This window comes from Brugia malayi (genome assembly GCF_000002995.4).
Source record: "Brugia malayi strain FR3 genome assembly, contig: Bm_v4_Chr2_contig_001, whole genome shotgun sequence".
In the NCBI taxonomy this organism is placed as follows: domain Eukaryota; kingdom Metazoa; phylum Nematoda; class Chromadorea; order Rhabditida; family Onchocercidae; genus Brugia; species Brugia malayi.
Window position 1 is genome coordinate 3,766,806 of NW_025062476.1, and position 18,013 is coordinate 3,784,818.

The window sequence follows — 18,013 nt, forward strand, 5'->3', positions numbered from 1 at the left end:
GTATAATTTGCTTCAATTGCAAAGTAAACGAAATAATTATACAAAGTGAAATAAAATAATTGTAAAAGATGAAATACATAATGTAAGAAACTTTTCATTTTAATACATAATTAAAAAATACTTTGAATTAATTGAAACGAAATAAAAAAAAAAAAATTAAAAAGTTGAAAAGAATTTGATAAAAGAGATCATAGTGATTACGATAGATTTAAATAGAAGAGCATAACTGATAACAGAATACATTTCAATTCTTTATCATATCACTGTTCAATTGATATATTTTTTTCCCTATTGAAAACTTTCTTTTTTTTTGTCGTTTTATTTTTCAAATCAGTTTAATAAATTGTAGATTATTTCTTCTCATTATCATTTCTACTTTGTTGATTTTGTTTCTTTCGTAAATTATTTACTTCTTGATCTTCCAACTTATCAGCTACTGCTGCGCTGTAAACATCTTTTTGTCCTTCCTGCAAAGAAAATGATGGAAATGTAAAATTATAAAATCTGACTTTTAATATAATTTTATTAACTCTAAATTTTTTTTTCTTTACTTTTTATTATTTTAATTTCTATTCAGTTAATTATTTATCGTCTTTTTTTTTCTTAAATAAGCAATATTTTTTATACGTAATGCGTAATATACGTAACAGTACGTAATATTTTTTATTAAGTAATGATAAATAATATTTTATGATAAGTTAAACTGAAATATCTTTGAAATATTACAAAATGATAATATCAACAAAAATTTTTATTTTATTATCATTGAAATTATCGTATAAGATTACGATTTTTAGTCTATCTTATTAATAAAAATATATTCCAAAACTGAGATATTCGTACAAATCATTGATAAATTATTTTTAAATTACACAAATTCGAATTAATTTATTAATATTATTTAAATATATACCAAATTATTGATTAATACTACGAATTAATTCATTAGTAAAAAATTTATTATTATTAGCATTATTTTCTTAACTTATTTCTCATTCATTCCGGAAAATCATTCCGGAAAATATTTTGCCATAAATGCATAAATTTATTTTTGATCACTAAAACAAACTTATGATTAGAATATTTTCTAAGAGTTATAACTCACCGATGTTATAGAAAATTTTTTCATCAATTTCGCTTGTGATTCGGCTTCTGCTTGAGTGCTAAATCGACGATGAATCTTACCGGAAGCAATTAAATGCATCGGATGTATCGGTTCAACAGTTAGTGAATGTCTGTGACTGAAATTTTCAATATAATAATTTTATTTGCAATTAAAATTTATTAAATTTAAATTAAAACTTTAAATATTTCATTTGTTTAAGTTGCATAACAAAAGTTGAAAAACAAAAATTTTTATCAATTTTTTTTCTTTTTTAATTTTTAATCAAATAATTTATTTGTTCAAAAATATTTTCAAAATTAATTTTTTTTTCTTTTTAGTACATAGAAATAAGAAACAAACAAATGAAAAGAAAAAAATCACAAATTTAATTTTTTTTTTACTTTTCTTTTTTTTTTGTTCTTTGAAAAGTAAAAAACTAATAATATAAATGGACAAAATCAGTGAGTAAATATATTTTGTTGAATGTAATTAAATCGATGATATATTTTGCCGGAAGCAATTTAAATGCATTGAAATATTTTCGAAATTATAGAAAACAGAAAGGAACGAAATGTTTTGATAAATAAATGAAATTTATAGTTATTTTCAAATTAAATATTCGAAAGTATTTTTAAAAAATTTCTTTGCAAATAATATTTTAATATTTGAATTGCAAATTTAAAGATTATTTCTTATGATAAAAAGAGAAAAAAAAAAGATGCAAATTGTTGATGATAATAATGATAACAAACATACCAATTGTCAACATTGCTTTGTGATGAAGCAGCAGACATATGCAAAACTTTTTGTTGTTATCACTGAAATCTTAGTTTTATTTGCAAATATTTCAATGTCTTTTTTTTTTAATCCTGAAATTAAACTGAAATTTTTGCAAAAAAGGATAAAGTAATGACAAATGTATAGCAATATGGAATTTCCGGAATAAATCTGATTTATACATTATCATATAATGTCTTATGATAATATATTATCTTATGATAAATGGAATTATATTATCATATGATAAATGATGTAAAGAAATTACGCAAATGTTTCGAGCATTCCACTATAAATTATTTTAAATTTGCTTAAATTTGAATTGAATATTTTTTATAAATAATAAAATTAGATAATTAAATGAGAATATATTCACTATAACAAAATTATTATTTTTAAACAATTCTTAGATGTTTAATTGTTTATTCTAATATTTAATTAATAAATAATATAATTATAATGTTTAGTATTTGTGTATGGTATTATTTGAAAGATTTATTTAAAATAAAAATTGCAACAAATTACTTTAATTTATTGTTTATGAATATTGCAATAATTATTTTTATTCGAAAACAAGGAATGAAATTCTGATTTGTCAATGTGTTTATAAATATTTTCTAATTGAATTTGAATTTTGTAGAACAAACTTTTTAATAATTTTACTTACAAAAAAATTATTAATTTGTTGAATTTGAACATTTTAGTAAATTACATTCGAATTTCTATTTTTATTCATAAATGTTTATTAATCAAAAAAGAATAAATCAATTTCCTAAGCACAAAATGGAGAAAAAAGTTTAATTTAATGTTTAGAAAAATATTTCTATTCGATTGCTTACTTCTTACCCTTCCCACTATTATAAATAAAAATAACGATTTTTAGTTTTTGCATTAATTCACAGAAACATTTTATTTAGCCGTAAAAATGGTAATAGCAACAATGATAATAGCAGTAATAATAGTAATAAATAATAACAAATAGTGATAAGTAATAATTAACAATAATAATTAATAAAAACAATGATTAATAATAGTAATAGCGATTATTAATAATGATAACATTAGCAATGTTAGTAATAAATGAATAAATAAACAGAATGAATGAATGAATAATAATACCAAACAAAGCTCAAATTTTGACTTTTTTTGATTTATTTCAATCTCTTAAAATATAATCTATCCTATCTTATCATAAATTCAGTATTTAAATGATAAAATTAACTTTTCAAAAGTGATAAAACATTTAGCGAAAAGAAAAAAAAAGAAAGAAAATTATATAAAAGCGCTTTTGCACATAATTCATTCATATTTTGTCATTGTTGTTGTCATCGTTTTGAATGGATAATGAAGAAAAAGAGAGAAAGAAAGATGAGTTCTTAAAATTTTAATTAATTTTGTTTGTTTGTTTTCTTTTTCTTTTCTTTTACTTTTCTAATCCTTTCCTTTTTCTTTAATAATTTAGAATTAATAATAGTAATAATATTATTGAATTTATTTATTTATTTGTTTTTGTTTTCTTTCTCAAAATTTATTATTACCAAAAAAAAAAAAAAAAAAAGAGAGAGAGAATGAATTACAGTGAAATTTTGAAAAGGAAAGAAATTATTTCGTATAGATAAAGGCACAAAACAAAAAGAAATATTATAACGAATGTCATCAAACATTTTTTTTGACATCTAATTAACAAAATTAATTACTTTTTTAATGTGTATTTTCTCGTTGTTGTTGTTTTCTTTCTTTTTTTTTTCACTAAATCAAATAGTTTATTTGTTTATATAACAGCGATAAAAGAATTTGTTAATTTTTTACTGATTCAAAATAAAACGGAAATGTTTTCCGTATGCTAAAATCTATGTAATATTTGATAAATTAATCTTTTTGACTTTAGTATTTAATTGAATTAAATTCATTCCGAATTACAATGTTTCGACGTATATAATTTAGCTTTAATAAAGTTAAAAATTTGATATAAACAAAGTATGACGTAAAGAGTTGCAATGTGTTTTTACTTAAATTAAAAACGATGCTTTTTCTTCTTTCTTTTTTTTTTTTTTTTTTAATTTAGAAATAGCTAAATAAAAAAAAATAAAAAAAAAGAGAAAAAGAAGAATTTGATGAAAAATGATTAAAAATTAATAAACGTAAATACTTTCGTTATTTTCAAATGTTTATTGTTTGTTTCTCAATATTTTCATTTTTTTTTTTTTTTAACTTTTTTTTTCATAGAAAAATGAAAGTCAATTTGTATTTATAACATATTTTAGTTAAATTATGACATATTTAATATATCTATCATTTCTTATCTTTCTTTTGCATAAACAATAATATATGATATCATTTAATGATTTTATTTATTTATTTTTTTGTTGTTGTTATTAACAGTAGTAGAATTATGGCTGTGATAATAATTTTTTTCATGATAATCATAGTGATAACTGCAATTACAATTATTGGCTGATAGTTTCATGATCAAAAGTTACTGAATAATAGTAAAATAAGTTACTTATGTAAAATACAATAATAATATTCAATATTCCTACAATAATTTATAATTAATTATATATTTTTTTTGTTTACTCGGCTATATATACTCTATTTTAACTAATTATTCCGCAATATAATTAGCAAAGGAAGAAAAAAAAAACTAAATTAGCAAAATCAATTGTTTTGATGTGAAGAAGATAATTATGTTACTTTTCTAATATATAATTGAATTGCTACCGGAAAATGAGTTATGCTAAAATTAACCGGATAATTTCTGATAATTATCATCGATTTCTACTTTTAAACAAGCACCTTTAATAGTCAGAAATAGAATTTGAAACACTAAAATAATTCTATTCTAATTGAAGTAATATCACTAAGTTAAAAAATAATCTATCATTATTTTTGAAAGAAGGAAAGAAATGTTTGAAAATTTTGTTTACAATAAAATGAAAGAATTTTAATTTTGAAATTGCATTCAAAAGTTTATCAAAAAAAGAAAAAATTATTCCTTAGCTTATTTTGTTTGAAATTTGAAATGTTAGTATTTGATGGATGAAAATATTTGTGGTAATGAAAATACAGATAATAATGATAATTTATAATTTACATAATTACATCAAACAATCCAAACACTGATTACCTGTACCTGTTCATATCAGATTATCAGCAGCTATAACTGATAAGACTGAAAAGTTGATCTTATATAATAATAAATCGTTTAGCTAATTTTTTTCATATAAAAAAAAATGAAATTTTCCACTTATCACTCTCATCTTATATCATTTCATAAAAAAATCAAAAAATTGTTTTTATTAAAAAAAAAAGGAAAAAACTATGCAAGCATTAAAAGGATAATCCTTGTTTGTTTTTTTTTTTTTTTTAAAAAGTAATTAAAACAAATTTTTAATGAAAAAAAAGGAAAATATTTTGAAAGAATTAGAGTAAAATAAAAGAACTTATTTTTGAAAAAAAAAAAAAATAAGAATAAGAGTATGATTGAATTGAAATGAAACTATGCTTAAGTTTCAAACATTTTAAATTAAAATATAACACTCGAATGTAATATCATCAATAAACATAACTTCCAGAATAAATTATTAAAAACAATATTAGTAATTATGAGAAAATACCGGAAGATTTAGAATTGCTAAAAGAAAACTTCCAGAAACATATGAGAGTTTCGGTAAACAATAAATTATTATGAATGTTTCAAATAAAACAACTAAATCGATTTATATGCAATATGCAAAATATTATTCAAATGTTTCATATTACAATGCTAAAATTATTTTTTATTTAATAATTTATTAAAATTATTTGTTAGCAATGAATAATTTAATTTATAATAATTATAAATTAAAATTAAGAAAATAATCTATGATAAATTGAAAAAATATATTTGTAACAAAATATATTTTATAATATCGCTGCTTCTTTTTTTTTTTTTTTTTTTTTGCTCTAAAAATTATTTTTCACTAATATTTCATCAAATTTGTAAAATTTAAAAAATAAAAAAAAAGAAAAAATACAAATTTTCATTAAACACAGAGAAAAGAAATGTTATCAACGAACGTTTGCAAAGATAATAAATTGCTTATCATTGATGAGTGATATTTGTATTACAGTTGCATTTATAACTGCAATTGATAACGCTCATAATCAGTGATAATCAGTGATAATGAAATTTTGTTGCTATTTTTAGAAATCATTTACAATTATCAAAATAATTTTATGCATTGGGAAATTATTCACTGCTTTTAATTATTAATATAATTTCATTTTTTTTTCCCTTATTAAATAAATTTTGTTTTTCGTTTCCTTTTTTCCTTGTTTGCTTTCATTTGCAAATAAATTTAAGAAAATCTTTTAAAGTCAAATCAATCAATAATGATATTATTGATTGATTGTCTTATCGATTATTTTTTCTAGAAATAATCAATACTGCTATTCATTCAGTATTATGCTTTACTGTTTTTTTGATCAAATTTTTTATATAATATAAAACTAAAATTGATGTGAATTGCATTGATCATTTTATCACTCAGAGAAAAGCGAACGCTTACAAAATTTGAGAAAATTGCGTGTAAGTACCACTATGTATATTATTTATTATTAAAATGATACGTAACGTTCTTTTTTTCACGTTAACTGCAAAACACGTACGTAAATGCAGCTGCATGCGCATTCAAAGAATGATATTATAAGTGATAGAATGATAAAACGGTTTCAGAATGGATGAGTAATAATTAGATTAACAAAAGAAATGAATAAAATTAATTAGGGTCATTAAATTGGAAGAAGGAGAGAGAGAGGGAGAGAGAGAGGGAGAAAGAGAGGGAGAGAGAGATGATGTATGCTATTTTTAAATGAAAATCAAATAATAATAAAATAAATAACTACAAGTGACAACTATCAAAGATTTATATTTTTTTATTATTAATTTTATTTTTATTGAAAAAAAATTTTTTTTATTATTAATTATAATGAAAAATTTTGTAGTTATAATTGGTTGAAATATTTTCTCAAAAAAAGTAACATTTTAATCCTTGAAGAAAGGGAAAAAAAAAAGAATTAAAAATTTGGATTAGAAAAACGAAATTTGAGTAAATTATATGTCACATTTCAATAATAATTTTCATAAGTTTAAATCAAAGTTACATTTGCACCTCAAATTTTAACAAAATTTTTAGTGTAATATTAACAAATAAAAAAAATTTTTAGTGTAAACTTTACTCTAGTTAAGAGTTTCTAAAATATTTTTGAGTTATATTTGTGAAAGAAAAAGAGATAAAAATGAAAGAAAATTTTTTGAAATAAACAAATGTTTGATTTCTGTTATCTTTTTAAAAATCATTTTCAATTAGATTATTATCTTTTGATCAATAAATAATCTTATCGATGACCAATTCATCATAATAAATTGCAAAAATATTTTTTACCTGAAATTATCACTGAATAATTTTTTAAATAATTGAAAAAAAAAAGCAAAGTATTGATTGATTTTTTTCAACATCTACTGTAAGAATTTTTTTTAAGTACTTGTGTTAGAAATAAAAATTATTGCAGAAATCAAAGAATTTCAAATTCTCAACTTGTTATCTAGCAAAAACAAAAAAAAAAAAATTAAATCCATCTGAGAATTTTATGCTTCCTATTTTAAGCTAACGATGTAAAAAAGTCTTCAAGAATTCATCTAAAATTTCTTATAATTAATGCTGAGAAATTTTTAATACTTATAAATTTATTCAGTAACTTATAGATGAATAAAAAAAAAACATCATCTAGCAATTTAAATTTAAAATTTTACAAATAATTTTAAGTTAAAGAATAAAAAAAAGAAATTTAACACTTTAGTGGTTGAGAGAAAAAAAGACAGCATGAAATTGTGTTTATTTGCAAAAAGAAATAAGTTTTTTTTAAAGAAAAAAACTTCTGCATATTTCAGATAAAATTTGATTTTGTAAAATTCTGATGAAATTTATCCAATCGTAAAAAAAAGAAAAAAGAAAGAAAGAAGTTGAAATAAGGCGAAGAAAGTTTAACGAACAGTTAATTTCTACATTTAAATTAGTTTTTTAGCATTAGCTATCATTGAATAGCTAAAAGTAATTATTCTGAAATGTTAGACAGCAAAATTTTGAAAAAAAAAAAAAGGAAATTTCTTCTACAAAAAAAAAAAAAAAAATAAAACTAAGATGATCAGAAGTTGATAGTAAATTGATTGATCTGCAAAGAAAAAAAATGAACAGAAGCAAACTTAATTACTTATTAAATTTTTGATTTTGATCAATGACTAATAATAATACTAAATCAATTAATTATTTTATTTCAAAACAAAAAATGCGTTATTTATCAGATTTATAACGGCTTTGATTTGATTACTTATCACTCCTATCAATATTATCAGTTTATTTTTTCTTGCTAATTGCAAGATTTTATCAATTTCAATTTTATTATCATTACGTTTAACTTAACGAGAAAAGTCTGTTCAGATGGTGGATATTACGTCAATACGTCAAAGGCAGTAATTATGTTTAGGTAAATTTATCTCACATTTTTAATTACCTCAAAATTCATTACGGAGAAGGAAAATGAATTTAAAAGTGAAACTTTTTTTTTCTGCTACGAATAATATCTTTAATAACTGTAATGCAATTTGCATAAATAGTTTGGCGCAAATGGTATTTGATATTTCAGTATAATATTTAGTATTTTTTGTTCAATGATAATATTTTTAATTTGAATGAGAGTATGAGCTATTCGTTTTGAAACTTTGTTTTAATAGACAAAAAAAACAAGTGGAAATGGAGCATTTAAATTGATGACAAATAACGAAAAGACGAAGGAATTTTATGAAAAATTGTTAATCATTCATTTTCTGGATGCTTCAGAAACTTAAGCTTATTTAGACGCTTATTGGATTTCTTTTTAAAATTTATAGCTTTTAAAAATGAAAAAAAAACGACAAATATATCACTTTATGAAATGAAAAATGTTAAAATCAAAAACTAAAACAAAAATTGTTGTGGTAAAAAGAAAACAAAAAGAATTAATATATGAATTATTACTCTAAACACTGTTATACAGATATATATAAATTAAATCATAGATAAGTTATCAATTGTTATCAGTTAAAGAAATTTTAAATCAATTATAGATGAATAGTAAGCTGTCAGGAAAAAAAATTAAATTCGACCTTTTTTTTTAAATTTATACTCGATGCTTAACTTTAGGTACATTTAGCATTCTTGGCTCTATGTTTTTTTTTTTAATAATTCACTTATATTAATTAAATGGAATTAATCACAGAAAAAATGAAGCGCAAATGACCGTATCAAATATATTTTGGCAGACTAACAGATTCATATGATTCAAAAGGAAAAATTTTTCATTTAGCTTATGAAAATTCAAATGTTATCTAAGACAAAAAATTTGTTATACTTTTGTCGTATGACATTTTGAAGAAAAAAAAATCAAATTTATTTCAAAAAAAAGAAAGTAAGTTAGATAATTTGTAAATTTCCTAGCAAAGTATTTGTCATATTTTGTTTAATCCATAATTAAATTGAAATTTCTCAAATGTTCTTTTTGGATTTTATTACTTATAGCTAAATCATAATAATTTATTATAAGTAATAGCAGTAGTAATAGCACTTAATACTTCATTTTCATCAAATTTTCCATTTTAAATCAAATTTTATGCAAAATAAATACTAATTCCAAACAAAGAAGAAACGACCAAATTTTTTTTTTTTAACAAATTACTGGATTTCTACTAATTAATTAACCATTTGTATAAATTTCTCATACTTTATCATAACAGAATACAGTAATTTAATAAATCAATTCAACAAGAAAAACTTTACTTTTTTTTTTTGCTTATATAAAACTGAATTTTTGCTATTTTTAAAACAAATAAAATATCATAGCTTAGTTAGCCGAGGATTATTTAACTCATTCATGAATAATTGAAAATTTGTACTTTTTATTTATTACGATTACTTTCCTTTTTTTTTTATTTTTTGCTCTCAATTCATCAATTCATATTCGAAAAATTTTTTGATGTAATAATTTAAAGATTGGACAAAATTACACAATGGAAGTCTAATTGTCGATTTTGTTTACTTATCAAATAAAATGGAAATACCTTAAGGAAACATATACACATAAATTTGTTAAAATTGAAACGAAAAATAGAACAAACTATTTTACTTACTCAATTTGCAACTCTTAAATACACTTAAATGTAAACTTATTATTCTCGTTTGTTCATTTTATATATTTTTTTTTTCTTCAAAAAGAAAAAACTTTAATCATTCTCTCTTTTTTCCACCGTTTCTTTCATCTTTTTTTATTTCTACAAAAAAAAAATTTCCAAATTTTAAGCTTTCTAAAATATATTATAATTTATGCTTCAATGATTAACAAAAAAAAAAAAAAAAAGAAATTCTTTTTTCTCTCCAAAATATCATAGCATCCATTTATAATAATTCTATTTTCTTTTTCTCCATTTTCATTACCATTTCAATTTAAATTCATTCATTAACAAATTATTGATTGTAATTTCTTTTTTTCAAATAATAATTTATCATTGTTAAACAGTTGTTTACTTTAAAAAATATTGCTAAAAGAAAAAAAAGAAAAAAGAGGAAAAAGGGATAAAAGTTATTTGCTAACTTTATTTTTGCAGCATTTTTCATTTCTAAATGTTTTCTGTACAATTTCTATCATTTATATTTGCAATTTATGCGGAAATTTTCATTTGTTCAACTAACACTGAAATTTTATTAAAATCATCTGAGCATTTTGATGATGCAATTGCAAACGACATTTCCGCCTCAACAATTATTAGCAATGTAATCAATGCTACTACAATTATCACTACCACTACAACAGTTATTAACGGAATTCAAGCTACCTTTATTGATGATCTACCTCTAGTGATTAATTCAAATGATAATGATTTATCGTATATTAATGAATCGATTGATTCAAAGATACAATTGAAATCATTTGAATCTCAAATAAACAATCATATTAGCTCTAAGGGTACTCTCTTTTGTCGCTATCAAACTGTGCCATATAAAACGGCAAAAGTACGATTATATTCAAATATTGCAAGAGTTAATGAAGACAAGTAAGATTATGCAAATTTATGTGTGTATCATTTGAAATTATTTTTTGAACTTTTTTTTTAAGCATAAAAAAAGTATCATTTCTGGTTGAATTTTTAATTTATTAAATAATACCATAAAAATTTTAATGATTATACATGTCAATGGTTAAATTTTAATTGATCTATGACAAAATATAATATCAATTATTGCTATTTAATAAAGCTATTAAAATATGCCAATAGCTAACGATCAAATAATATTCTTTCAAACTAAACAACTAAAACACAAATGACGAAAACATTTTGTTACGTTTGTTATATTTCATTGTTAATATAAACAAACGTGGATTTGAACTCTTCTTGTTAGCATTATAAAAGTGATATAAGTTTGTTTATTAGCGTAAAAAAGAAAAGAAAGAAAAAAAGGAAAACGTGATATAACTTTTTTTGATTTTATTAAATTTCATCTAACTGAATAGAGTCAAATGAATGGATGAATAAATGCTTGACAATAGCATTAGCTGCTTTCCATAAAACCTTTTAAAATTATCCATTTCTCTCCCTCTCCCTCCCTCTCTCTCTCTCTCTCTCTCTCTCTCTACATTCCTCTCTCTTTCACCAGATTATCTTTGCACAAATTATATCAGTCGTTTATTCAGATAACATTTGATAAAAAAATAGACGAAAGATTTTAAATCGAATAATTTTACCGTTTAACAATAAACAAAAATTATTTAAAAAAAAAAAAAGATTTAAACGTTATTTGATGAATTCTTGAAGTTTTTTTTTTTTTTTCTTTCTTTTAAAAAAGAACATAAAATTGCAGTATAATGCAATGATTGCAAAATTATAATATACTTTTTTTTTTTTTAAAGGGAAGCAGAAATTATGAGTGAAATATTTTATGCCAAATTATTGAATTTAATATCAAAAAAATACTCAAATTATCATATGGAAGTCTAAAAATTTTTTAAATTATTCATAAATAAAAGAAATATTAATAAAAAGAGATTAATTAACTTATAATTATACAAAAATAAATATGAACAGATCAAAATGAGCATACTTGTTTTTTAAGTTTTATTTTTAATTATAATTTTGAAGTTTGTTTAATTTCTTTCTTTATTATTATTATTATTATTATTATTATTATTATTATTAGTTTATTTTATGGTTTATATCTATGTTTTATGTAAAAAGAGTGTGTTTCATTTGTTTTATTTCTTTCTTTTTTATTTACTTTTATCTGTTTTAAGAATAAGTAAGTTAATTTGTTTTAGTAATGGTATTGTTTAGATTTTGATTATTTTTTGAGGGTTTTTTTTTTTTGGCTGTTAGCATTCTTTGTTTATTTTTGGTTTTGTTTACTAATAATATTGTGTGATAAGAAAGAAAAAAAATGGAAATTAAATTTTAATAAATGAAAATGAAAGTTGAAATATGATAACTGATAAATGATATAAATTTATATTTGTACTACTATTAACAAATACTGTAAATCGTTTGTTCTTGTTTCTTTTTTTGCATAATAGAAGGAATTGATTAAAATATAACAATGTCTATGTGGAATATGTCACCAATAAAAATGTGACAATTATCTGAAATTGTGAGATAATTAAAAATTTTGATGCAAGAAAAGAATTTAAGTCTTTTTTTTTAAAAAAAAAAGAAGAAAAAAGGATGAAAATTGTATGATTAGAAAGTGAAAATTGGTTGACCAAAAAAAAGAAAAGAAAAAGAAAGTAAATTTGACCAGAAAAACTATAATAGCTTGGCTTAATTATTACATAGCTAATAAAATAAGCATTAATTTGAAGTACTAAAATTCATTTATGATTTGACCAATCGAGTGGAGAGATAAATATTATCAAATGATATGCGAGTTGTTCTTTGATCTCTTATCAGATACTTTCTCTTTTAAGAGATTAATTTTAATTTATAGGCTAAAAATTTGATTATTAATTTAGCCTTAAATTAGCAGTAACATTATAGTTTTTACTAATAGGATGAAATATCAAAAATTTTAAAAAATTACCAAACACAATTTTTTTTTTGGAATTAATAAAACAATTGAAATTAACAAAATGAAATGAAAATAAATATGTATAAGGTTTATAAAAAAAAATAAATGCCTAAAATAAATGTATTTCTAAATGAAAAGAAAAACGAAAATCATTTTGCACATAGAATTTTTTAATTTCAAAATTCATTTCATTGCTTCATTATAGTTTTCTTTTTTAGATTTATGGTACCAATTGGTACCACTACGGCTTTTAGCATAACAAAAAGAACTTTTTTTTTCTCTCTTACATATATAGCAAATAAATAGCGCAATTAATCCATTAAAGTATTTTAAGAGAGTAAATGGAAGAAGGATCAATTTATTTGTTTCAGGCAAAGTAAGTCTCTCTCTCTCTCTTTCTCTCTTTGTCTCTCTCTGTTTTTCTTTTGATTTTTTTTTTCCATTTAAAAAATAAAAAATTGAAAAATGAATAATATTAAACAGATATTAAAAATAGCATCAGTGATGGTTATTTTTGCTTTTTCTTTTTCAGATAAGATAGAGAGGGAAAGAAAATTTTTATCAAATAATTAATTTTATTTTTTTAATTAATTTAAAAATCAAATTGGATTTTTCGTTTTTTCTTTTATCGAAAAATATAAAATTATTCATATTTATACATTGAGAGTGATTATTTTACAGAAATCAATTATATTGTGGATGGAAGTGAATCATGGGAAGAGGGTAATTTTGAATTGAATGGTGAAAATCGTGATTTTATCATATCATTTCGTCCTGTATTGGTTATCTATCATCAATGTGGTCAACTAAAACGGAAAGTTAGTAAAATTTTGTAAAAAAAAAAAGAAGATGAAACTTAAAAATTCAACTATTACTTTTTTTTTTTTTTTTAATTTCATTATTAAAAATCATTTGATTCTATTGTGGCTAACTTTTAAATGTTAATTTTTAATATGATGTAAAAATAATGTTTAAATTAACACAATGAATAGTCATAAATTAGAAACTGCATTTCAATTTTAATTTCAAATTTTAATTTCAAAATTTACAATTTTACAGTATTCTAATATATTTTGAGTGGAAAGAAAGAGAGGAAGGAAGTGAAAGAGAGAGAGAGAGAGAGAGAGGGACGAAAGAAAAGAAATAACACTAAATTTTATTTTTATATCAGTTTTGCTTAGAATTTTAACTTAATTATAAGAGTAAAAAAAGAATAAACAAACTAGAATGATTGTTTATTGGCTACTCATCTCACTAATGGATTTTAAAATGAAAAAGAAAAAAAAAAAGGAAGAGCATATTGTCTGATAAGATTAAATCAAGTTAATTTATTCTTTGGCTTTCTCTCTCTCCCTCTCTCTCCCTCTCTCTCTCTCTCTCTCTCTCTCTCTGAAATGTTGAATAGACTCATCTATGTAATTCATTTCTTGACAAAATGACAATTATCATTTCTCAAACTTTGCTAACTTTCCATTCTCCTCTTCTATCACTTTTTCAATCTTTCCTTTTTTATTTCTTCCTCAAATCTCATTTTCTTCTTTCTCTTCTTTGACATTCATTTCCGGAAAAGAAAAAACAGAACAAAAAAAGGAAAAAACATGAATTAATTTTAACGCAAATGATTGAAATACATAAAAGAAATTCATTCATTCATGTGATAAGAAAAAGAACAGTAATAATCAGTTAGTATCATTAAGGATATAACAGAAAATAAAATTTGATAAGAAAGAATTTAGAAATCAAATGATATTAAATTTATTTAGTTTATAATTATTTTTTCAACAAGGATTTTTTAATTATAAAAGAAAAATATTTCAATAAACTACTGAATTGTTTTTTTTTTTTGAATACATTATATATTAGTCATTTATTCATTTTAATTTAATTTTCTCAATTAATTTATAATTTATCAATTTAAAAAAGAGAAGAAAAATGAATATAGAAATGAAATTAGAATTAATAAATGTTATTGATATTAATTTAGAATGCAACATATCGTCGATTTATTATTAAAATTCCTGAACAATTTATTAATAGCAATGAATCATTTCATATTGGTACTATTAATTTGGAATTGTATTATCCAGGTCAAAAAGATGGCATCAAATTTATTCATTTCAATAAACGTAAGTTTTACTTTATTCAATCGATTACAATTGTTGTAATTAATATCGCTTAAAAATTTTTTTTTTTCAATCTCAAAATTAAATTCTAATTAAAATTTATAATTTTTGTTTTTTACTATAATTCTTAGTTTCTTAATCCTAATATTATTGTTCAAATATCTTAATAATACAAAAGTTCCAAATAATATTCTTTGTTTCCACAATAAATGATTTAAATTCATTTATGTTAGATTTATTATTACGTAAGGAATTTTATATGATTGTACAGGCAATCATAAAATGCTTGAGATTATATAAAACGTTAATTGATAAATTATTTATCAATTATTTTCTATATTAATTATGATTAATTATCTATCAATTATAATTAGCAGTAATGTAAAAAGTAATTATTATATTATAATATTAATATAGCGCTCCAACTTCCTATACTCACACATATATTAATAAGTAAATTTAAATACTCTAAAATCAAGTATTTAAATTCTTATTTAAAAAAAGCACTTTGTATCGCATAAACTTTAAATTGTTACACTTTTTTTTAATATTTGAGCAGCTCAAACTGTTTCTTTCTAAAAACTGAAATTGTTAATAATTTTTTTTTTTTTGTACTTTAGCGCTCGAAATTAGTGGTAAATTATTTTGTACCGGCGACCATTACAATATATCAACAAGTGTTGTACGATTATTTTCAACTGATAAGCAAGGTGATATTATCATTTTTTTTTTGAAGATTTCAAAAATAAGAAATTAAAAAGTAGATAATGTGTTATCATATGATATTAGACTTTTAAAAGTTCATTTTTGAGTTTACAAGTTTGAAATGTTTAAAATGCTAAATTTTTCTTCAATCAATAAGTTAGAATTTCTTAAAGAAAATCAAAAATGTAAAAAAAAAAAAACTGAAAGAATTACCCATTAAATTTGCAATAATTAAAGTTTGCGATAAATATGTGAAATATAATTTTTTTTTTTCATTTGAAAATTCATTTTATGCTAATAATTTATTATAATTTCTAATAAATGAAATTGTTAAATTTTTCTTAAAATAAAATTCTCTCATATTTGCTTCTAAAAATTTTTCTCCTTCCTATAAATTTCGATCTCTTATAAGCAATTATTTAGAAGTGAATAGTTTTATCACTGAACAACAACCAAATAATGAGGGATCTTTTCGACTATCCAGTGGACAGACAATACTTCAGAAACCTATTTTAGTGATAAATCATCAATGTGGTATGACATTTTATGAACGACAAAAGGTTACTGATACATTGATATCACTGATTTGATCAATTGATAATTTGATATTAAATTTCGGAAAAATCCTAAATTGAAATTACTGTATTCGAAAGATTAATTGAGAAATTACCATAAGACTTTGAAGCAATTGTTCAACTATAACTCAATTACCAGTAGTATATTATTATACCATTTATGTTTATAAGCTATTTAGGGAAAGTAAGGTAAGAAATCGAAAGGTAAGAAAATTAATGATGAATAAAACTAATTAAATGTGAAATAATTGGAGTGCGAATATTGTTTCTCTTCATGAAAAATACCTGAATATTTAAGCAATACATGAAAGCATCACTTCTTTTTCAGGATATCTACCGACAGTTTACAATTTACATCCCATATTCCTACTATAATTCAGGAAGAATCGGTTTGAAGATATTTTATATCGGTCAACTCGGCCTTCACATCAACTATCCCAGTGAAAGGAACGCACCACTTATCGATATAACAACATAGCAAACTTAATGATTTAAATAGTTAATTAAATTGATTTCATTACGTTATAAAAATAATCTAAAAGTTTAGCAAACATATGGAAATCACACAATGCAATGGAATAGATTATTGATTGATTGGATTAAAAATATTGCTATTCTTATCAAAAAAAAGGGGAAAACATTGTTGGATGTGAATAATTATTCCGATAGAATGTAAATACAAGAAAAATGTTCATAAATCTAATCATTCATATTAAATAAATCGATCTATATCAGGATATTAGGATTACAAAGACAAAAAATTTTCAATCGTTTCTGATAAAGTTATATCAACAAAGCTATCACATATTTTCTAAACCAAAGTTAGTATGAATGTTTATCATAGTAAATCAATTGAATAAATTATTCAGTAATTTCCATATGTTTTTAAGATTTCTTTCTAATCGATGGATGAATTTTGTTACTTCTGTGGTCAGTCACAAGCATAACATTTTATTCTTTCATTTGAGATGTTTATCCATCGAGAAAAAATAAAAAAATAAGACGAAAAAAAATGAATTGAAATCTTAATAAAAATCTTATTAATATAAATTTCGAACAAACAACTGAATTATTTTAAATAGGGAAAAAGCATAGAATTGGACAAAAGAAAAAAGAAACGCAAAAGACAAGTAACAAATCAATTAAAAATAATATATTATTCGATAGAGCAAAATAACGAATGTGCAAATTCCTATATGATTGAGATATGAATCAAAAAACAACTAATTTATAAAGAACATCGTCGAGGTTTTATGCCTGTAATTGAATTTTAATATCTAAACTTTCTCCAGAAAGTTTTTTCTCCAAAAAAAGTGACTAATTCCAAAAAAAAAAAAAGTAAGTAAAATAAAAGAATAAATAAATAAATAAAAATCTTAGAAGAACATAGTTTGAAAAGACATTAAAATCACAGTCTGTCCGAAAATAAACAAAAATAAAGTAAGATATTACATTTACCGGAGCTAAATAACATTTTGAAAGACTACACAATATTCACCCCAAACCTAAAAGGCCTGGACAATTATACTTAATGAAATTATAAGTCAAGATACCATCTCTAAATATGACTGAAATATTTCGGTTAAATTTAAAATACATAGA

At 21.4% G+C, this 18,013-nt stretch overlaps 2 protein-coding genes across 2 annotated transcripts; one reads left to right on the forward strand and one right to left on the reverse strand.

Moving 5' to 3' along the window:
- Positions 1 to 350: 350 nt before the first annotated feature.
- Bm17491 (Uncharacterized protein) lies at positions 351 to 1,899 on the reverse strand (the record flags this gene model as incomplete). Its single annotated transcript, XM_043078315.1, has 3 exons — positions 351 to 467; positions 1,106 to 1,241; positions 1,862 to 1,899. 3 exons carry the CDS (start codon positions 1,897 to 1,899, stop codon positions 351 to 353), a joined length of 291 nt encoding a protein of 96 aa, XP_042934249.1.
- An 8,676-nt stretch (positions 1,900 to 10,575) lies between these two features.
- Bm56 (Uncharacterized protein) lies at positions 10,576 to 16,889 on the forward strand (the record flags this gene model as incomplete). The annotated part of the gene is made up of 7 exons (XM_043078316.1): positions 10,576 to 11,006; positions 13,380 to 13,384; positions 13,690 to 13,826; positions 14,993 to 15,134; positions 15,752 to 15,841; positions 16,260 to 16,396; positions 16,740 to 16,889. The coding sequence occupies 7 exons, from the start codon at positions 10,576 to 10,578 to the stop codon at positions 16,887 to 16,889; spliced, it is 1,092 nt and encodes a 363-aa protein (XP_042934250.1).
- Positions 16,890 to 18,013: the final 1,124 nt, after the last annotated feature.